The sequence below is a fragment of the Akebia trifoliata genome, chromosome 11 (genome assembly GCF_017979445.1).
Source record: "Akebia trifoliata isolate Shusen 1 chromosome 11, ASM1797944v1, whole genome shotgun sequence".
Lineage (NCBI taxonomy): Eukaryota > Viridiplantae > Streptophyta > Magnoliopsida > Ranunculales > Lardizabalaceae > Akebia > Akebia trifoliata.
This window is the reverse complement of record NC_141385.1, coordinates 12,829,834-12,853,606: the sequence shown is the minus strand read 5'-3', so window position 1 is coordinate 12,853,606 and position 23,773 is coordinate 12,829,834. Positions and strand designations below refer to the sequence as shown.

General features: G+C 35.3%; 1 protein-coding gene across 2 annotated transcripts; it reads right to left on the bottom strand.

The window, feature by feature from the left end:
* Positions 1 to 66: 66 nt before the first annotated feature.
* LOC147390978 (mitochondrial inner membrane protein OXA1-like) lies at positions 67 to 23,556 on the bottom strand. Of its 2 annotated transcripts, none has more exons than XM_086458422.1 (10): positions 23,417 to 23,556; positions 19,797 to 20,299; positions 18,112 to 18,202; positions 13,830 to 13,877; positions 13,551 to 13,609; positions 12,856 to 12,931; positions 12,581 to 12,712; positions 11,410 to 11,517; positions 10,947 to 11,001; positions 67 to 594 (listed from the first exon to the last, which is right to left on the bottom strand). In XM_086458422.1, exons 2-10 carry the CDS (start codon positions 20,267 to 20,269, stop codon positions 359 to 361), a joined length of 1,278 nt encoding a protein of 425 aa, XP_086314548.1. In that variant the 5' UTR covers positions 20,270 to 20,299; positions 23,417 to 23,556; the 3' UTR covers positions 67 to 358. The 2 variants fall into 2 exon arrangements, with proteins under 2 accessions (XP_086314548.1, XP_086314550.1); XM_086458424.1 differs by having other exon boundaries at positions 19,797 to 20,269; positions 23,417 to 23,555.
* Positions 23,557 to 23,773: the final 217 nt, after the last annotated feature.

Here is a 23,773-nt window from a genome sequence, read left to right as displayed (position 1 = left end):
CCTTTTTCTTTAATATAATTAGAAGATTATATTACACTAAACATAAAAAAGAATGCAGCAGTCAAGTAGGTCTTCAACCCTAAAATTGTACTCTTTATAATGCAAAATCTGAGAGGGAAGTAGTGCTCTTAACTGTTCTAATTCTCAATTCAGGTCAAAATTACAAACCTCATATACAATTCCTCTAATTCAAGCTAACATCTCAACGCTCCATCAGTTTTTTTTATCCTCAATAATTGAATCCTACTCTGTGATCCACATACAACAGTGGACAGCCATCTTGGCTTTAATAATATTAGATTTATTATGCTGGCAAAACCAATTGATTTCAGATATAAAGGCGGTTCATCAAATTTACTTACCTCTTCTTGTTTTTCTTTTTACCCTTCACTTGTTTTTCTAGACTTCTCAGTCGTTGACTAATGACAGAAGAAGAAGACATTCGCTCAGCAATTTTTGAAGGCTCGTTAGGTGAGGGAGACTCTTTGGAATTTGGAAATAGAGAGAAGACTGATGCCGGTTTAGTAGTAGTAGGTGGTGGAGCAGGAATTTCAGGAAGATTCAAGAGTTTCTTCACCTGAGGGCGCTTCAAAACTGTAGAATGAAATACAAATCAAATGTTAGTCAACAATGATAATGTGCACTTAGAAAAAGCATCAAAAGTGCATTTTTCCTTTGATACTTCCTATCAACATGAATTTAAATTCAACAGATTTTGAGAGGCGGAACTTCTGAACTCATATACCTATTATCTTGAATTAAATTTGGGTCATTGGAAAGGTGTCTTGAAGGGGGATTAAAATAACTACTTTAAAATATCTTTTGGAGGAATAATTTATATATGATTTTTATCAGCTTGTAAAAAGCATGTGATGGTTCCACAGAGTGAATTTTGTTTGTGTTAGGAAAGATGTTCTTAGAAGAGTAACCAAGTTTGGATTCGGAGGGAGGTCAACTCAGAGTTTATAACATTTCATTCCAGAGGTTGAAGACGTGTATTTTTAGGGAAAAATCAATGTTCTTATTTTAGATATACAAAATGTAATAAGAATTTGAAGGATAATCAAGGTTGAAGACAATAGGGATTTAGGAAAAAATCAGGACAAAAAAAAAATGACTGACAAAACCCCATGTACCTCAATTTTTTCAGCTCATTGGAAGGTCACCACTTTACTGAAGATTCATCTGTAGTAGTTGGATAGGGTTGGAAGAAGAGAGGTGGAGTTTGAACTTGGGAGAGATGTCAACTCAAAGAAAACACCCATAGTTGAACGACGAGGAAAGGGAGTTGCCAAAAAAATTGGCATTTTGTTGATTAATTGGTAAACCGCCAATTGACCAGGCAAGTTAATCGGGCTATACCACATTTTTGGAAAAAAGAAATTCCGAATTTTACAATTCTAGATAATATATTGACATTATTAAACATAAGTATGCCACATTTAAACTAGTATTGCAACAGGAAGGTGGTGAGACCTGAGAATTTCCAATAATAATGGGTTTGCACCGAGAATCTCCACCAATCCCGTGTCTTCTTCTTTTATGTTTTTATTTTTATTTTTTTGCATTAGGTATGGATGGATTAACTACTCATATACAAAGAAAAGTACCTAGGTGTGTGCTATTTGTACGTAGTTTTGGTATATGAGACTAAGAAGAGAAAATTCAAAACTAAAACTGTGGAGAGATTAGAAACTAAGGGGCTGTTCGTTTGGGCTTCGAAAGCCCGCTCCTTATGCTCTTTTAACTTTTAAGCCTAAAAAGCCCAATAAACACTGTTCGTTTGGGCTTCTTCAGCTCTTATCAATATCAAAAAAAGCCTGAAAATGGCTCTTATCAAGAGTCCTCTAAAGAGGGCTTCTTCATTCTGCTTCTGCGCAAAGCAAATCACCGAAAACGGTTCAGGTATAAAGACTAAAATACCCTTCATCTTTTTCTGAATTTCCAACAACATTACAAACCTAAAACCCTTCGTTTTGTTGATTTCCAACACAGACGACAGCACAAACATCGTCGTTCTTGTTGAATCTCTCAATACCTCTCTATAATCTCATCTTCTTCCCCAAAATTTCTCATCAACTCCGCCAACTCCGCCAACTCCGCCAACTCCTCTTTGTAATCTCTTCTTCTTCAAGCTTCTTTCAACTCCGCCAACTCCGTTAGGGTTTCTCAAATCGAACAAAGGTAAGGCTTCTTTTACATCACTTTCAAGTTATATATATATATATATATATATATATATATATATATATATATATATATTTTCTGATTTAAGTTCTGTTCTTAGTGATTTTTTTAAAGAATTTTGATGTTGATTTTTGGATGTTTTTCATTGATTATATTTTTAGGGGTTTTTTTCTGATTTTTTTGGGATATATGTGTTATGTGAATGGGTATCCACCTTGGTTTTGGATTCCTTTTTATAGGAATCAATTACAATGTTATCTCTTGGAATGGAGTCGATTGAACAATTTTGTTGGATTCCTTTTTTGGGATATATTCCTTTTTCTTCTCTTCCTGACTTCGTCTAAGAGGCAAATATGATGAATAATTTTCCACCTGAAAATCTGAATTTTATGAGGACATTCCAATTTTCAGATTATTGTCCATTTCTGATTTATTTTAGTGATGAGCCCAAACAACCTCCAAAGCAGATTTTGAAGTGAACAGCCCATCAGATTAATACCCTGTTGCACCTGAATAAAGCCATGCAAGTTTGCAACATCTTCACCATAAAGAACTTCAACCCTCTCTAGATTCCACCTTCTATTTGTCCACGCTTGTCCCAACTGAAGAGAACCGCTGGCGAAAGGAAATAATTCAACTAGTGCGTCATTGCCTCTCCAATTATGAAACATTAAAGAGATATTTTTACCATTGCCCACAATAAATCTGACATTTTGAAGCATCAATGGCATTAATTTGACCATAGCTTTCCAAATAAGAGAAGAATTTTGAAAATCTTTAGCTGTATACATGCATTGATCCTTAAGGTATTTACCTTTTAGGAATTATGTCCATAAGGACTGAATAGTGTGAAATTTCCAACATAGTTTCATCATCTTAATTTTGTGGGGTCACGTTCAATGGCTAACTTTTTGGCAAAACATTTTTTAAAACATGAGTTAGAAGTTTTGGAATGGGCTGATTTTTGGTGAGGATGATCTCTACTGTGAGGAGATCATCCTCACCAAAAATCAGCCCATTCCAAAACTTCTAACCCATGTTTACAAGTTGAAAAATCGTGGACTGTCCATTTTTTGTAAACTGTTTTGATGGGGTTAGAAGTTTTGGAATGGGCTGATTTTTGGTGATGATGATCTCCTCACCGTAGAGATCATCCTCACCAAAAATCAGCCCATTCCAAAACTTCTAACTCATGTTTTGAAAAATGTTTTGCCAAAAGTTAGCCATTGAACGCTACCCAATTTTGTGTATGTCTTCTAAACGACAAAGTCCTAGACCTCCTTCCTTCTTTGGAGTTGCCAACTTATCCCATCGCATAAGGTGAATTTTTTTCGAGTCACAATCTTGTTCAATTGTATGAATTATTGATTTAGGAATTGGAAGGATCGAAAGAAGGTAAATTGGCATGGAAGCAAAAACGTGCTTTAATAAGGTTAGCCTTCCTCCATCCGCTAATAGCAGATTTCCAACCTTCCATTCGCTTGAGAATTTTTTCAACCAAACCGTTGCAGCTCTCCCTAATAATCTTGGACATTAATGTAGCAGTGAACAGACAGCAGAGAACCATATAGTGGTGCTATGCTTCTAAGGATAAGCATACCATATGCATAGTTATAGTGGCTTAAGGATATGTAATATTTACAATAATTTGAGTTTTCAGTATTTATAGTAAAAGTGTGATAATATTACATTAAGCAAATGGAAATAATCAGTCAAAAAAATGTATATTGTCACCATTAGTTTCAACTATAATGTATATTCATACATTTGCAAAAGAAATAAGCCCACTGGATGAAAGGCCATTTATTTTTATCAGGAAAATTTCATATGTCCATTTTTAAGAGAAGATGCTGCCGAAATTTCGATAGAATTAAAAACTTTATAAATTTATTTAAATTAAAAATAATTATTTTTATAATTTTTTAATATAAATTTATTATATTTATATATGTATTTAGTGTAATTATATATTTATTAAGGTGTTCTGATAATTTTTTATGCATTCTGGGTGCATTATCAACATTAAGGGTATTTTGGTCATTTTATCAGAATCCAGTAATAAAAAGCTATCAAACGAACATGCTTTTTTGGCTTCTGTGCTTATGTAACGAACAAGCTTCTGCTGGATATGGCTTTTCAGGCTCCGGGCTTCTGCTTCTTCTATAAGCCAGCTTCTGAAGCTGAAGCTGGCTTTTGTAAAGAACAGACCCTAAGGCTCCTAAGGTACATAGGGCCAAAACAGATTATATGCAATACAACTTTAGCCAGGATAATTTTTGATGTCAAATACTAGCGAAGAATGAAGGATGAGTAATACCCCAAAGAGACCACTTCCATAATTTATATTAAAAATGGATAACTTAGTCATACAATTATTGTTGGATGGATAAAGTGGAATAACAGTCTGCAGTGTTATGTTATTGACGTGTATTGAGTGACCTAAAGAAATATTTTACAAGCAACAATAAAGCCATTATGCTTTATGGAACTGAACCTTGGGTTGTCATGAAACTATAAGTTCATAAAATGAGCATAGTAAAGATGAGGATGCTGAGATGAATTAGAAGTAACACTAGGAAAGACAATAAAATATATATATATATATATATATATATTAAAGGAATTTAGGAATACTTCGAACAAGAACAAACAAGGGAAGCTCACTTGAGATGGTTTGGGCATGTGTAAATAGAAGAATAGTGGAATAGAAATTGTCAAGTCTCAATAAGAGATCTTACTAGGAATTTATATTAATCAAACAGTCAAAAAGACTAAAAACGCCCTTACTATAAAAAATATGAAAATAAAGTCTATAACTAAACAATTAAATATAAAATAACTATATTATTTCCAATACTCCCCTCAAACTGGGGCAAATATATTAACTAAACCCAACTTGACAAGGTGAGAATTCGTAATAGAAGGACCAATAGACTTCGTAAGCATATCAGCAAGTTGATATGAAGAAAAGACGAAGACTGTCTGAAGATCACCAGATCGAACTTTCTCCCTAAGAAAGTGAACATCAACCTCAATATGCTTAGCACTTTCGTGAAGGATTGAACAAAAAACAAGCATGATAACAGACTTGTAGTCACAAAACAAAGTAGAAGAACTAGAAATTGGAAATCCCAACTCCGTTAGCAAAGATTGAAGCCGTATTACCTCACATGTGCCAATGGCCATAGCACCATATTTAGCTTCAGTAGAAGAACGAGAAACCTCATTCTATTTCTTATTTTTCTACAAGATAAAATTATTACCATAAAAAGTACAGAAACGAAAGGTAGATTTCTTATCTATAAAACAATCAACATAACTAGCATCTATAAAACAAGACAAGTGCGACTGAGCAGTAGAAGAGTAGAAAAGTCCAAGACCAGGATGTGACTTCAAGTAGCAAATAATCTGATAAACAACATCAAGATGAGAAGTACGCGGAATATGCATGAACGGATTGACCACACTAACCGCAAAGAACAAGTCCGGTCTAATGTTAGTCAAATAAATCAAATGACTTACAAGTCTCTGATAAGAAGAAGGATCCGATAAAAGATCACCAAAGTCAGCTTGAAAATGATGATTCTAATCCATAGGAGATGAAGCAGGATGACAACCAAGCATCCCAATGTCCTGAAGAAGATCCAATGTGTATTTACGCTAAGATAGCGAAATACCACGACGAGAATGGGCCACTTCTATTCCCAAGAAGTACTTAAGTGGATCTAAGTTTTTAACATAAAAAACCCGACCCAATAACATTTAACCCTATCAAGTTACTGTGCATCATCACCAGTCACAATAATATCATCCACATAAACCAAGATAATAGTACAAATACCATCTACTCTTTGACGAATAAAGCAAGTATGATCTAAGTGGCATCTAGAAAATTTCATATATAAAATAATCTTAGAAAAACGTTGAAACCAGGCTCGCGAGGATTGTTTTTAACCATACAGAGATTTAAAAAGACGGCATACCTTCCCAGAATTCTCCTCCTGAAGACGAAACCCACAAGGGGGGTCCAGATAAATAACCTCAATTAAATCATCATTCAGAAAGGTGTTCTTCGCATCAAGTTGGTGAAGTGGCTAGGAGTGACATATAGTTAAAGAGATAAGAAATCGAACTATGGAAAATTTGGCAACTAGAGCAAATGTGGCACTAAAATCTTTTCCAGGAGTCTGTGTAAGCCCCTCAGCAATGAGGTGTGCCTTATACCGATTAACAATCCCATCAGCAAGATATTCGATAATGAAGACCCATTTGCAACCAATGGTCCTCTCCTCAGATGGAAGGGTAACAAGCTCCCAAGTATTATTTTTCTGCAAGGCATCCATCTCAATAGTCATAGCTCTAGTCCATTGAGGGTCTCGCAAAACCTTTGATATAGCCGAAGAGCGCTAATAGAATCAGTAGTTGCAAGGTAGGCCTGATAAGAGGAAAAAAGATCCTGATTAGAAACAAATTGGACGATAGGATAATTAGTCATACACCCCCGCTTATCTTAGCAAGAATGGCAATAGGCAAGTGGGAGTCAGAAATAGAAGGGATAAGGACTGGTATGTGTAGAGGTAGGAGAAGATATACTTGAATCCAATAAGATTGGCAAAGGTGGAAGAGGGTGGGGTCGACGAGTATAGACCTTAAGTGTTGATGAAAATGGAGAAAAAACTGAAGAAGACAATACTATAGGAGACAGATCCTACAAAGTAAAAGAGTCCTGCAAAGTATATGTGGCACTAAAGTATGAGACATTTTCAAAGAAATTAACATCAAGAGAATGTATGACACGGTGAGAAATTGGATCATAATATTAATACCCTTTTGACATAAAGAAGTAACTTAAGAAAACGCATATAATAACTTTATCATCCAATTTTGTGCGATTAGGAGTTCTGTCTTGAACAAGTCCTGAACAAAGAACGTGCACCCAAAGACTCGAGGTGTAATGGGGAAAAGTACGCTATCAGGTTGAAGGACATGAATAAGCACTTGTCCCTCTGAGGTGCACTCGAGACGCGGTTAAAAAGAAAAGTCGAAGTGAAAACTGCCATATTCCAAAATTTCTTAGGAACATGTATTCCTCGAAGAAGATACCAAACAATATTCATGAGGTGGCGATTCTTACGTTCCGCCACCCCGTTCTACTCAGGAATATAAAGACAAGTCAACTGGTGAAGCATACCATTCTCATGAAGATGGAAACGAACCCCATCAAATATACATTCCCCCCCATTATCATATCGAAAAGACTTTACAATGATATTATACTGAGTTTGAATCATATTAAGAAAATTGACAAAAATAGAAAGCACCTCGGAACAAGAATGCATCAGATAAATCCAAGTGTAGCGAGAATAGTCATCAATAAATATAACATATTATTTACGACCATTAAAAGCAGTAATAGGGGAGTCCTCATACATCAAAATGAATTAAATCAAATATTGTATTAAATCGATGCATACGAAGAATACAAGAAGTACGAGTGTGTTTAGAAAGTTCACACACAGAGCATTGAAATTTATGTCCACTACAAGTAATTTTTAATATAGGAAATAAAGATCATAAGTGCTGCAAATTGGCATGTCCTAAACGAGCATGTCATAAATCTAGATTCTAAGAGGAAAAAGTATGACTTCCAAAAGAGGAAAGCACAGAAGCCAGAACAACAATAGGCTGAGATCCAAACAAGTTTAGCCCATCATTCTCATATCCCTTGTCAAAAATCCTCCTCGAAGTCAGGTCCTGAAAAGTATGGTGAGTCGGAAAAAAGGTAACTAAGCAATTGAGAGATTTAGTAATACTACTCATAGACAAAAGACTAAAAGATAGGTGAGAGACATGAAGTACAGAATCGAGTGAAATCCCGGAAGACAAGGAGAGGGTACCCTTTCCGTGGATAGGTGTAAGAGATTCATCATCAAGGCGAACCTCCCTATAGGTGGTGGGAAAAATAGAAGAAGTAAAATTGCTAGATTCGCCGATTATGTGATCAAAGACACTAGAATCAATAACCCATGTCAAAGAGTAGAACCAAATTGAGTGACATGGAAAACAGAGGATGTACCTGAAGACGTAGTAATTGAGGTCACAGTCAACGATGGGTGAGTATAAGCATAAATCTGATCCCACACGATAATTGCAATTTGAGTTTGTAGCTGTTGCAGATCAATAGTGCCAAGTGAAGAAGGATGACCAGTGGGAGGAATGGATGGCGACTCTACTGTAGCGGAACGAGGAGCAGACTAACCCAAAGATGGAGTGTGGTATCAAATGAGGATAGAGCTGAAAGCAACGGGCCTTCTCATGGCCAATCTTCCTACAATGATTGCAAGTAAGGCCACTCCCTTTATCACGACCATGACCACGACTCTTAGATCCCAGGGTATGAGAGTAAAAAAAACTCAAGTTGGCAAATAAGGCCATCCAATCTGTAGCTGGAGTAGAAAGAATCCCAGGGACCGAAGTCTAAAAAGGAACAATACGATAACGACACTCATCACTATCAATGGTCGCAAATATCTCAAATAGAGAGAAGGTAAAGGAATAGTGTTGAGAATCTGCATCCGAAGAGCTTCAAACTCAAGACGTAGACCCAAAAGAAATTGATAGGTCAAATGTCGGGCAATTCTCTAAACCACATAACTAGCTGCTTTTGAAAACAATTCAACCATAGACTCATAATGAGAAAGTTCCTCCCAACGTAACTGAAGAAATCCAAAGTAATAAACTACACTTAGAATCCCTTGTGTAACATGGACAATGTCTCACTAGAGCTCATAAATCCTCGAGTCATTCCTGGCATGTGTATATGTTTGAGTAAGTGCTGAACACAAAAAGGAGACAGTCTCATGGTACATGAACATGGTATAGATACGCTGCTCCATTGAGTTGAATAGCCACCCGAGGATGGTGTAGTTGTCGATCTCCCATGATTTAAATTTGGGATCAGTAAGGGGTGACTTAGTAATTGTGCCAGAAAGGCATCCAAATTTTCTACTACTACCAAGATAAAGTCGCACAAATCAGAACCATGATTGAAAGTTCCAACCATCGAAAAGAGCAGTGGTAATACGTTGGGCTGAAGAATTAGACCCAAGAATTGTGGCGGAAGTAGTAATGGATTGTTCCGAAGTCATTGCTTTGGTTTAAAAGGAGGTCCCGTAATCATCAAATAGCGAAGGACTACCTCAAACAATAACAAAAAATAAAGGGAGGGGGGTGACACTCTATCATACAACCCAGCCAAACTCTACTTACAGCAGCGTTGCCAGTCCAAACCTCAGCCTAGATGAAGAAGAAGAAAAAATGGTGCAGCCACACCAGCCCTAAGCCCTATTCACAAAAAAAAGTACTAGCAGAACAGTAGCACAAACCAGCACAAACCAGTACAAAAAAGTCCCAAAAAAAAGGCACCAGGAACCAGCCCTAAACATGGAGTCAGAAAAAACTCATCGCAATCTAGCAGCAAAACCAATTGACAGTATGTATTACAGCCTACAGTGCAGGCTTTTCACAGACCAGCCTTATCACAGCATGCGATTGGGACACTTTCAGGTAAAAAATAATAACAAAAGAAGAAACCCCAGAAGGGGAAGTCCTCACATGATCCTGCTGCTAGGTTTGTAGAGTTTCAAAAACAATCAAAAAGTTGGAGAAGAGTAAGGTGAGGATGCTTCAAGGAGTCAAAACTGTGGAGGGAAATCCGCCCAAGGAGAGCTGTCGATGGATCTCTATGACTTTGATAGCAAGAAGAATAGTGGAATAGAAATCGTCAAGTCTCAATTAGAGATCTTGGCAGGAATTCATATTAATCAAACAGTCAAAAAGACTAAAAAGCCCTTACAATAAGAAATATGAAAATAAATTCTATAACTAAACAATTAAATCTAAAATAACTATATTATTTCCAATTTAAATAAGATTAATACTAGCAACAACGAAGAGCACTTGGGTGTCAAGGGCTCTATAAGGACAAAAGGGGGGCAAGAAATGACATGTATGAAGGTATTAAGAAGCGATAATACACATTCCTTGATTGAGGATATGGTTCATGACGAGTTAAATAGAGAAATAGGTTAAACGTAGTCGACCCAATAATTGGGATAAGGTGTAGACCAACCTGATTATGATTTGAAGGGCTCTGAATTTTATCTTGAAGGCTGATGGCAATTTTGGTGGTGAGAATGAATTGTAAATTGATTCCTTGATGTTAATTTGTCAAGTATGTTCTGTTTAATGAGCCCACTAGGTAGTGTTTGAATGTAGAAGTTGTGAATTTATTGTTGACCAGTAGTTTTAGTTCAAAATGGGGCTCGATGTGGTGACAGCTTTGATGGGGGTATTGAATCTGGTTTTCTCGATAATTGGGACTTATGTTCAGTTTAAGGGGCTGCTGCAGTAGAAGTTTAATATCGGGTTTGGATATATTTTTACACTGAAGGGTAGCCAAAAAGAGAGAAAAGAAACAATGTGAGATCAAGGGTAAGGATTACAGCATAACTAGAATTTAGAGTATAGCCATCCCCTGAGAGAGGACATAGGGATGAAATTTCATTAGTTGAGAAAGGATAGCCTTTTTACTTGAAAAGTTTTAGGTTTGAATAGATTTAACACTCTGCAGAAGCTTTTAAAGTCTTATTATTCGCTACAAAAATAGCTTGGTATGCATCTAGTCAAACTCATTGATAGAGTTCATGTATGAAAAACTTAGTCCAGAAGAAGCACAGAGAGAGAAAAAAAACCCTCACCTAGCCCATACGCCAAAGAAAAGACGCTGGAGGTTAACCAGTAGCAAAATATTCCCTGCAAAGATAAGAAACCAAACAAGTTATGATTTCAAATCCATTTTTGATCCTCTGAATAAATAGTCACTTTGTTTGAAGTAGATTTTGGACTTTCTTAGAGAACCTAGAAATCGTAACACACACACACACACACACACACACAAAAAAGATGAAAAGGGTGCCATTTTCTTTCATCCCCCCCAGCCCCCCACGGAAAAAAAAATCGTTGTTTCCTTCTAATAATAAACCTACTAGTAATAAAGACGGAAGATGTAAAATCACAAATGATTGAAAAGCCATCATTGCTCCCCAATTAAAATAATTAGGGATTGGCCTATTGTTTATTACTTGCCAAAGATGTGAATTCTAAGGAGTCATACAAAATATTACGCCCTTTGTTAGCATCAGCACAGGTAAGAATGGATACCTTGGCGAAATTCATTGTCAATGGAATTGTAAGAACACCAATGACCCTGGAAAAGGTTTTCATGTGGCCAGCAACAGGATTTCCTTCCATACCCTCTTGCATATTGAACTAAGAAAAAGATGGAGATAAGTAAACTGCAAGGTGTATACTAATTCAGAATCACAATAGAGCATTACTAAACTAACTGCACAAAATATATGCGTGCATCCAAGACGTGAAATGCATTCCAAAATCAAAAGAAAAATAACTGACTCTATACTTACATATATATATATATATATATATATATAAATAAATAAATAAGTGACTCCGAGATAAAGTCAACTCAAGTTATTGTTGTAATTGGAACTTCTCTGTGTACCCATCAATAAACATGTTACCTAGCCAAAGAAAAGTTACTCAGAGACAAGTCTCTTCAATATCATGATCCTCTTTAGGTAAAGTTACTCAAGAGACAAATCTCTTCAATATCATGATCCTCTTTAGGTAGGTTTCCCGAGCTTTCACTCCATAAAATTCCAATGCCTTGAGATCTTACTTGAAGATATTGGATAATGCTAATTAGCCACTCATCTTTTTGAGATTTAGTTTGATACCAAAGATCAACCACTCAGGTAGTAGGTAGACATGTTTCCACAAGTTTTCCCAAGTTCTGAAAACTAGCTCGGATACCAAATTGACGTAGGAGTAGGACAGCTAGGGTTCAAACAATATAGAGTTCAACAGGGATTTAGGGTTAAAGGAATCGATTTAAGTATTCAGGTTGCCAGACATTTAAGGATTTTACAGACTGAAATCTGGAATTGGTCCAGATTTTATACTTTGTTTATAGGACTAGGAAAACTGAATTATCCATTTAAATTGAACTAAAAAATCTTCAAAACGATAAGAAATCAGGGCTGGGAGGTATTAGAAAGAGCTAAAATCAGATCTTTTGAATTTGAGGTAGAAACAACACAAAAAACTATGTGTTTGATAAATTTGGAAGGAAATGGATAGTCAGACTAAGCCATACAGCCCTAACAAATCAGATCTATGGAGGCACACCAAAAATCTTGATTTCTGGGTCGATTAAAATCGCACAGATCAATTAGAGTCAAGTCTTTGAAGAATGCAGTAGAATGTAGTATCCAAGTAAATAATTACTTCTCTATCAGAGAAGTATGCCTACCTCGACAGATATCAAGAAAGCCATTGACGTCAAAACAGGAAAGATGTATAAACTATCTGGAGTTGTGAGATCGGTGAACCAAAATGCTCCACCCTCTTTAAAAGATGGAACTTTCTCTACCATATTTGTAATCTGCAAGATGTAAAAATACAAGAAAAATAACTAATTGTTTAGATTTCAAATGTATATTTAAAAAGAAAATGCAACAGTAATGCAATATAAATTAAGAATTAAATACATGATGTCAGATTAAGTAAGACTTAAAAAGAACTTACAGCCAAGAAAAAGCTGATGAAAACTGGACCTTGGATAAGAAGACCCTTCATCGGAGAAAATGGAGTGACTCCATGCCTTCAGAAAAAAATCGAAGCAAAAAAATGAAGATGGGTACAAAAACTGAAGGCCACAAAGAAGAAGTGAATACAGATATAACCTCTAAATTGAACAAAACAAAGGACTTCTGCTACACTCTAGGGTAATTCACAAATTCCAAAATCAGATTGCAAGTTAAAATTAATCATGCAGAACCATGGATGATAAGAGGTTTTTCTCAACCATTCAAAGAATTTTTTGACAGACCAAAAGAACATAGATTGATTGATTAAAATCACTAATGAAACTCCTTTTTGGGGGCAACAGAAACTCTCTCAAGTAGAACCTATCCAATGATAGAGCTCGGCCCAATGCATGCTTTCCAAATATACATTTGCGATTTAAAGAACATATAAATGGTAACAATGAGTCATATTTAGATTTCCAAAGTGAAAAATATTATCACTAGATTATTATTGGTAACAAAAGAAAGTTACTAAAAAAGGAAAAAACCCCAAATTTTGGGATAAGGTGTTGATGATGATTAGAAAATAAAAAGAAATTAGAGAAAATAATTTTCTTTGTAGGAACAGTAAATATGAAACACTGCCAAATAAAAATGCCAGACCCTCTCCATCAGGCAAATGAAGTAGCTTACTCCTTGAATAGTGCCTTCATTCTTTTCTGACCCTCAGCGAAAGCCTTAGGATCCATAGCCTGAAAAGTAAATTTATTAATGTCATTGAAAAAATAGCCTCAAATCATTCAATATTCCATGACATTTACATGGTTGACCATGGTATCGACCACAAGACCAGTCTCCTATTCTAGAAGAATACCCCACTCGAAGATTATAAGCTTCCATCAATTAACTTACTAGTTAAAGGTAAGCTAGGTTTATTATCCTATAATATGCACAAGGATCAGATGTACATACCATATCTTGCATCTGTAGTTTAATCTCCTCCAACTGTGGCCTCATCAACTACAAAATATAAAAATGAATTGCGCTAAATGAGATGCCGCAATGTAATGTCAAACTTTAACAAAATGATAGAAAGAAAGAAAAAAAAATGACATGTAAAGTAAATACAAGAGCAGCATGAAACCAAATGGAAATCCATGAAGAATAGAACTTATCACAATGAGGATTTTTCTTTAACTTTTCTGATGCAGGACGATGAGGGGAGATAAGAAAATATGGGAGTATTAGGGAATTTGGTTTATAAAATGGTTTGGCTAGGGTTTATAGATGTTTTCAAGATTCAAAACAAAAATTTAATAGAAATAGTGAGAAAGAGGATATTAAGAAAACAATAAATACCTACCTCGATAGAGAAAATGAATGTTACCTTAGATTCAATCCTAAATGGCCTCACACCACACCCATTGTTGAGAAGATCAAGCTCAAACTTACTTTTTATTCATCATTCTTCATTCATAAAAAAAAAAGTCCTAATACAATCTACATAAAGAAAATAAATCAAGAATCCTAGACAAACTAAAATACCAAATAAATAACTTTATTTTCGTAACTCTCATAATTTTTAAACCCTAATAAACTTAAATATAAAACAAATTAAAGTTAATAAACTGCCCCCAAATATTATAATAAGACCATGGGCCAATAAAATATCAAAATAAATACTCAAAACATAAAATTAAAGCCCTAAAACAAAAAATATAAATAAAACCTAAAATCTACTCTTCAAGATTTGATGTCCCCATCAATTCTCCTTGGCTGGGAAGATTTCGCCACTAACGAAATAAAATTGTGGTAATTCCCTAGCAAATGAAGTCTTTGTAATCCAAGGGCTTGCTTATCAATAAATGCATGCATCCCAAGGTGGGGTCTTCCACTTTAATTCATCACAATGTTGAGTCTTCAATTCGATCTTTCCTATATGTTGAAATCATCGAACCAAAGTTGGACTCTCATTTTTTGACAAGAACCAAAGTTGGTACAACTCACTGATTTATCCAAAACATCATCTACCTTTTCTTTTTCATGGGATAAAATCGGTGTTAATATCAAAGGACGAAGTGGCTCCACAATTTCCTATGTCAATTGTTCTGATTCTTCAAACTTGGATTTTTCTTCAAGAACCAATAATGATGCTCACACTTATCTATCTCACTCTCTCTTAAATCAGGCTCATAGATTTCTTCCTCAATTTCTTCATTACTCGCCTTGAGTTTAAGTCCATGGACTTTCATCACATTTGTTTCATTATCCCTATTCGAGCACCCTGATTTAAAGTGTCCAAAATGATTGCACTTAGAGCACAAGTTTTGTTGTTTGAACTCATGCCATGGATCACTAAATTGTTTGTGCTCTTCGCTTTCCTTTATAATATGGTCATGAACAATACGAAAATATGCTTGAGAGTGGCGCGTTCAATATAATTCTAACAACATATTTTTCAACTCCTCTCAGAACATTTTTATTGAGTCCATCTCCCTTTAATGCGATCTGCTAATTTGTATCGTCGAAATCTAGGCTCTGATACCAAATCTGATGCAGGACGATGAGGGGAGACAAGAAAATATGGGGGTATTAAGGAATTTGATTTATAGAATGGATGTTACCTTGGACTCACTCCAAAATGACCGCACACCACACCCATTGTTGGGAAGAGCAAGCTCAAGCTTTCATTTTATTCATCATTCTTCATTTATAAAAAAAAAATCCTAATACAATCTATATAAAGAAACTAAATCAAGAATCCTAATCAAACTAAAATACCACATAAATAACCTTATTTTGGTAATTTTCTCTCACCTAATTATCAAATTCTAATAAACTTAAATATAAGATAAATTAAATTTACTAAAATACCCCCCCCCCCCTAAATATTGTACTTAGACTGTGGGCCAATAAAATATCAAAATAAGCCCCTAAAACATAAAATTAAAGTCCTAAAATAGAAATCTAAATAAAAACTAAAATCTACTTTTCAAGATTTGTTGTCCCCATCATTTTCTTTGCCGAACCTGCCCATTGACAAGTGACAATCCTAGTAATTGTTAGTGGTTCTTAATTTGTAGGTTGTTTTTGTCATCTATCTTTGTAGGTTGCTTTATAAGCCTACACTATGATAGGTTTTCTCAACTTCCTTGTCTTTTCATCTTTTTCAATAGATGATTATCTATCCCAAAAAACAAAAAAGCAAAAAAACAAAAAAAACAAAACAACTTTCAAGAAAATCCCACTTTTACAACTCTTGTATATATCCTTGGTCTTTACAATCAAAACATGGCCCAACAACTAGGACTCAATTTGCTTACTATCCGCTAACTATTAAATACTGTAAATTTAGTAAACTTCCTAACATAACATCCTAATTGATAATGTTGTATAAAAAAGTTCAGAACCACCTTTCACTAACTTAAGTAATTAGTTTATTGACGAGGATCACCTAACTTTAGTATTTTGTCACTTAGTTTTAGCATTTGGTCTTCTTAAATTTTTGTTTAAGTGTTAGTAGTTAGAAGTTTTATAATTAGGGGTACTTAAGTCTATTTTACTTTATGTTATATTTTAATTATTATATAAGTAAGTGGTCCACTACTCATGGAAGACATTTCCATCCTTTCTCCAATGTTGGCTCTAGGGTTTTGCTTATTGCTTTATATCTGTAAAAGACTCAATTTTATTATTAGTTTTTGATAAATAAAAGACAGCTTGTTGCTGCTTCAAAGAATGGATAGGTAAGAACTCCTAAAAACTTACTATGCGTTTGGATAGAGCTTCTTGATGACTTCTGCTCCTGCGGGGAGCTAGCAAATGTTTGGATAGGTTTTTGCTCTTGTGCGGAGAGGTTTTTGCTCTTGCGGGGAGAGGTTTTTTCTTTTTGTTGAGAAGTTCAAAAAACCTGATCTTCCGTGGAGAGGTTTTTTGCTCTTTCGGGGAGAGATTGAACTTTTGCTCTTGCGCGGAGAGGTAACACAGGGCCTATTTTTTTGAAATTAATTTGTAGGCTGTTTTAATTTCTATGGTTAGAAGCCCAAAATAAAGTTGTTGAAATTATGCCAAAGATCTTCTTCTCCTCTATTCTTATTTTTTGTTTTTGATATTTTGGACTGTTTTGGAGGAACCATACCCCTGGCTGAACCCTTCTTCACCGTATATATCTAACCTAAAACAGTCCCACACCCAAATCTTCATTGATCCATTGCACTACCAGCTCCAATAACCCATCTGAACCTTCTCTTTAACTCCTGAGTCCGAATCAGTGAAATGATGGAATCCATAAAATTCATTTGACAAAAGGAATTCGGGGGCAGGGGGGGAGGGGGGGGGGGGGGGGGAGCTATGATAATTTAGAAGTCCAACGCTCGACCTAAATCTACACCTCCATATCTTAGCCAAATCTTACCCAACCCTTAGTAGCATTTCCACCTCCATATTCCACCCACAAATCAGCCCCAAAACCTAGATCCAACATATATTCCATCTGTACCTTCACTTCCATGACTAGAAATAACTCTAATCAAACCCTATCATCCTTAAGCCCTTTTTGCCACAGCTGCCCACATTATAGCAGAAACATAAAGCCACCTCTCCATCACTAATTGCCCCATAATCCAAACTTTCCCCATAATCCTTTTGGCCCCAACAAACAAACCCCTTCGTATTACCATCTCAGTTTGCATAGTTGCTGGATTTTCTTGAGTATTTAACTCTATCAAGACACGATTATGGATCCACACGAGAGCTTTCCCAAATTCCATCATTGAGTCATCACATCTTTCAAATCGTTGGATTGGAGTCGAGGAATTCCATTGGACATCGAGCAAAGCCTTAAGCTTATGTGAAGTAAGAAATATCGTTCGCTCTACCGTTTCCATTTTAAATAGTCTGGTGTTGTAGGATTGTACCTTAGGCCTAGAACCTTGTGAATCGCCATCTTGGACCTTTCTTGAATTAGCTAGTCACCACAACTTTAAAAAAAAAAATCATGCTTTAGTGAATTCTATCTCTGATCTCTGCATGCTGGTGTCTCCCTATATAATTGGATGACCCTAAAACACCCAAAAGCTCTAATTTTACACTAGATGCTAAGAAGTCAAATTATACCCAATTTGAATATATTCACTCTCAATTAATGATCAGTTTCATAGCTCATGAGTAATGGATACAGGCACGAAGTTCTCAATGCCTGTATTACATCAATAACTAATTAGAAGAAATGGAAGAGAAAACCTTTGCAACTTACAGCAAGTTTTGAAGAAGCTTTGAGTTGATTTATTAGAAGTGGAACTGTACACACTCGAATCATTAGAGTCGTTAAAACAATGGAGGACCACCTGGAAAAAAAAAATGATTTAGAAGATATGGAAAAAAATAAGAATCATTACACTTCTATGCATGAGACAAGCTGCTGTAAGTCAAAACCCCTAAGGATTTGATGGTAATAAAAATTGAACATTCGCTAAATCACAAATGGTAGATGTTAGATGTATTTGATGGTATATTGATACTAAAGCAACTGCATCATCCTGTAATTTAAAATGTATTATACTCCTAGCAATTTATTATAGAATGGATCTAAACTTGATGATGATGACATTCATTATGGCTTCAACCTAGATAACGAACATCTAAACCCCATATCTCAAACCAGAAATCAGTTGTTTCAGAAGCAAACCTCTACAATTATGGATTCCTTATTCCTCATCATGCTGTCTTCAAATGTATTTTTATTGGTTGTTACTCTCTACTGCCAACTTTGCTTTCTCATTTCTCATCAATATACCTCAGATATCTATCCATAATCCAATGTGGCACATAAATACTTTTAGTGAATGTGCTTAAGAGGATTGTAAACCCATTTGGAGCGTAAGAACCCAAATTCTAAATAATAAAAAAATACCATTCAAATATTACAATGTGACATAGCGGAAGCGTGTGAATCAATAGATTCGATAGATTGTATTCAATGGAACACTCAAAATCAATTTGAATCAATAGATTCAATTGATAAACAAGCAATAGCTTAAAAGAAAATAAATTATAAAGCTAAAAAGTAACTAAGAGAGAAAAAAATAATTGAATTGATTGATTATTTTTGTTAATTTTCGGATTTTGAGCTCCTTATATAGAGATAACTTCATCATAACAACTTAGAATCCTACTAAAATACCAAAAATTAATATTCCTAACCTATTTATAAAATAATACTAACTTTCTAATCCTATTAGAACTCAAATTGGACACTTTTAAGCATTTCTAATTATAGCCTAAGCAATAAAAACGAATTTAAAACAAATTAAAAACTAACAAGGAAATGTACTCCTAACATAACTATGAAATAAAAATCCTACTAGAAATAGAAATAGAAATCCTACTAAAACTCTAACTAGGCTTGTAGATGTCCTACATCAAAATGCGCATGTCAGAACCATGATTCAAAATTCCAAGACGTTTTGGAATGTTTCAGCTGAAACAAGAGCAAAACATAGAGCCTGAAATATTGAATGTTTTGAATGTTTTGATGGAGGCAATTTCAGTTTTTCTTCAAACCGTAACATTGCCTCAAAGCGAGATTTTAAACCTTGGTCATAATATCAGTTTCAATACCCCAAGCATAAATTTGAAATACAATTAATCCAAAGAGTCACACCGAAAGAACTATCCTTGATGAAATATGAAGAGGTAACAATATAGACTCTAACACCGTGTTGAACAAAACCAATTGATAAAAAAGGGGGAAATGCTCAAAGTATACTGTGAAAAAACAGAATATAAAAAAACCACATAAATATGGCAACATCCATGGAGTAAAGCAACAACCTAGACACTACTCAAAAAACCCTAACTTCTTCTTTTTGACTAGTTCACAAGAATGTAATAAGCATAACAAGAACATAGGTCGAATAATCAAATAAAGGCAAGCCTTACCAGTTCAAGCCAGTCAAAGAATGAACACCATCAATTATATATTGCAAGAATGCAATAGGGACGAAAGAGTCTGCCGCTGCAATAGCCACTTCACTTATGATGGGGGCATGTGAGGCTGCTGCTTCTACACTCTTATCTGTGAGAATTTCAGCAATATCACCCATGTACTCTATCTTATCTGACCCTTCTCCGATTGCACTTGATGAGTAACTATATAATGAGGATCCAAGCCCCAGGGGGGAAGAAAAGGAAGAACACCCGCTCCTTCGAAACAAATAACTAAACCCAGTAGTTGTTGTGTGCATATTGCTATTGTGGTACCCTTGTTGCAGGAAATTATTAGCAATGGGTCGAGATGGATCTGAAGGAGGCTGGCATTGACTATCATCATTATGAAAAATGTAGCTAAACGATGGGTGGAACCGTTGTGTGAGAAGGCTGACTCTAGTGGAGATGCTCCGCCTGTATGCCATCTATATAAAAGAGTATTTCTGCTCATAGAACTAATGAGAGAAAAATTAAAATAAAGTGAGGATAACAGCAGCATTGAAACATCTTAACCCTAAGATTGCCTATTCAAACTCAATCAAGTTCAAATTTAATAGCAGACAGATCAATTCAAAAGGAACAAGACTATTGATACTCTAAATCTATTCACTGGAATGGTGAAGTACGTCTTGACACAAGTAGGCTGGCATAGCCAATTCCCACCATTTGCTTGACTGTCCACATGCACTACAATTTTGTAGTCCATGACTCCATGTCATGCTTATACCTATAACCTACCATGCATTGTGCTTTTCCCCTCGTTCATCGTCATCCCTTTTTGTTTTTCTTAATAAAATTACATCTCATCCTTTCTAAAAAAATAATAATAAGGGAAAAAAAAGGTTTTTTGGTATAATCTGAACACAATAAAATTTAGTTCGGATCTCTTAAAGATCTTTGGACGACCACCTTAGTTGTCTCTATTTTCGTAAATCGGATCTCTAAAAGATCTTCGGACCTCTTAAAGATCACCTTAGCTGTCTGGTTGTGTGTAATGCAGTCATTTTCTTTTCTTTTCTTTTTTTAAGGTGCCACCCGGCACTCTCAGGCCTACTAAATCATAAATGTGACGCCCACTTGTGATGAAATATGTCAAGGATCATCCATATAGATTTCTAGTCATTGCATTTAAGCAGGATGAAAATTCCAAGACTCATAGAATAATATTTGATTTTTTTTTTTTTTTGATAAATAAAATTTCGTTAAGATTTCAAAGAAAAGACCAGTTGAGATGACCAACCAAAACAAAAAACATCCACAAAGACTGGGGCCACTCAAAAGAAATACTACAAGCCCAATCCCATCAGCTTAAGAAATCCTCAAAGAATACACCACTGAATTCCTTAAATATTTTATACCAACAAATAGAAAATTTAATGTCTAGAATAGACTGCTATTTGGCCTTAAAGCCTAGAAATTCCTCCCCTACCAAATCCCCTAGCACACCATGAACTAAGCACCACTGGATCCTCCTTGAAGTCAAGAAGGAATAACGAAACAACTACCAAGATTCATATAAAGAATGCATGGAGCAAGGAAAGCATCCAACAATGCAAACATCACCCAAAAATAGGCCCATACTCACTAGCAACCATATAGTGGATAAGAATATGATCTACAAACACCCAAGCAGATCGAAATCCCCACCTGGTAGATCTTTGGTTTGTAGGTTCACCAAGGGATGGGCCAAAAATTCAAGGGTACGAGGATAATCATTTAGAGGTGAATAAGGAGTAGACCACCAGATCCAACTACCCTCGTCCTCCATTGTCGCAATACACAAGTATGTATTGCAACACTGATCTGATGAGGTTGATATTTCTCACAGAGTAATACTCTTATCTCCTAAATAGCAAAAGGGAACCTATCCTAAATAATTTGAAGAAGTTATGGGTAACCGTTGTGGATGATTAGAAATAATTTCAATGAAAAATCAGAAATTCCTTTGCGAAGTTATTGCTACCTAATTTATAGCTTGATGGTCTAATCACCATAAATAATAAAAATGAAGAAGAAGATAGAGAATGCTCAAATTCAAGGAAGATCTGACCTCCTAGACCAATTAAAGAAGATCAATCTCCAAAATCCTACAAAGGACTCAAATTATATGTCTATGATTAATTCCTTATACAATTCTGGAAAATTAAATACATGGAGCCTTACCCTACCCGTTAACTTCTACTAAAACAACTGGAAAACTACCCGTTAGAGTCCTTCCCACTTCCTATGAAAGAGAAAACAGTGAACTCTCATTCTGAATAATTCCCTCCCACTAAACCTACCACTTAAGGAACTTAACTATCCATCGATTTACTGATCCTCTTTGCACATTAAGACAACCTCCTCTAAATAAGTTATGATTCCATGCTTCACAAGCAATGTTCTCATATGCCCAATGCATCTTACCTAAACTACATCCATTCCCATACACAGGCACATATCAAAAGAAGAGACGCACCATTTCAAATCCATTAAAGTCCATTATGGTTTCAAATCTCGATATTTGGACCTGTCTAGGTCCTAGACAAGATTGAGTTGTCTCAAATAAGTCAGCTCGTAATGGACGAGATGACTCAAAGAATCCTTCAATACCCTTCCCCTGCATAAAACACAAGAAGCTCCTTCTCTCTGAAATTTGAACCCTTCTGGCCAGAGAAACTAAATTCATTGATAAACACACAACCCTTGAAACAACATTCACAAATCCTAATTTGAAACCCTCTAATATATACACATGGACAGAGTTAAAAGAGGGGCGAGAGTAAGGTTTACGGACAAAGTGAAAGTAACTCTAGTCTTGGTCTTCTTGAATTGATTCATAGGCTCCTGGTAGAGGAATCAGAGTATAGAGTTTTTCAGCTAGAAATTCTGCTGATGCTCCATTTTATTACCGTTAAGGTTGATGATTTAGATATTATGGTGGTTTACAACATCCTTCATATTGCCATTAAGAGATGCTTAATTCATTTTTTGAGGAAAAAATTGTAAACAAAATAAGTTTTATTATATAGTGTTCTACTTCTACATGCACTGTTTTATGTTGATAATGGGTGATCTTGGTTAGGTCATCTGATATTTTCAAAATCACGCCCACTGAGTCATATAGCATCTCCGACAATCAAAATGTGAATGACAAATCACATTGTACATTTCGCTCATTTGTGAATGAGACCGAGATTACTCGCTTGGGCTCCAAAGATTTTTGAAACTATGACGTCCATTGGTGTGTTTCAATTACTGTTATTTCAATAAAAATCCATCCTTTTCCACCTATCAAAGAAAAAGTTGCATTCTTTTCCATTGGTTAGTATGTAACTTTATAATCGGAAAAAAAAAAAAGTTAAAACAAACGGTTTCGAATCAAAAGAGAAATCATAAACCCTAAAAATGCTAAATTGATTCTATTAACAGTGATACAAAGGGAGACTATCTACAGAGAACACAGAGATTAACCAAAACCCTAATTCCGTTGTTTGTTCTTCGTAAGGAACTGATCGAAAGTAAAGACTCCAAATTCCAATTAAAAGTACATAATTTAGGTAAATAAATGAGATTTTCTGAATGGAGATTACCTCTCGATTCTTCTTCTTTCCTACAGAGGGAGAGATTCTCCAGCTTCAAGTCTCTCCCTCTCGAATGAGAGCGCGGTGTTCTTCGAAGGGAAAAATTAGGGGTGCAACTTGGTTCGGATTGGAGCAAAATCAGAATCCAATCGACCAAGGTCGGTTCCATAATATAGGAATCAGAACCGAACCGATTTGACCTAGAACCGAATCAATCCAAACCGACCTTACTTCGATATGGTTTGGTTCGATTCCATGGGTTGTAAAAAAAAAAAAATTTTATACAAATTTATCAAAAATTATGTAAACACATGAATTATGAAAATTGAAAAATTAAATATCCAAAAATAAGATTATAAGATCACA

Bases quoted from the DNA above. Each gene is read 5' to 3' on its own strand.
- LOC147390978 (XM_086458422.1), bottom strand. From the start codon at position 20,269: ATGGCATACAGGCGGAGCATCTCCACTAGAGTCAGCCTTCTCACACAA. The intron at 12,713-12,855 runs GTAAGTTCTTTT...TACATCTTGCAG, and splicing joins TCATCAGCTTTTTCTTGGCT to ATTACAAATATGGTAGAGAA. The intron at 11,518-12,580 runs GTAGGCATACTT...TCTTTTTCTTAG, and splicing joins CTTTCTTGATATCTGTCGAG to TTCAATATGCAAGAGGGTAT.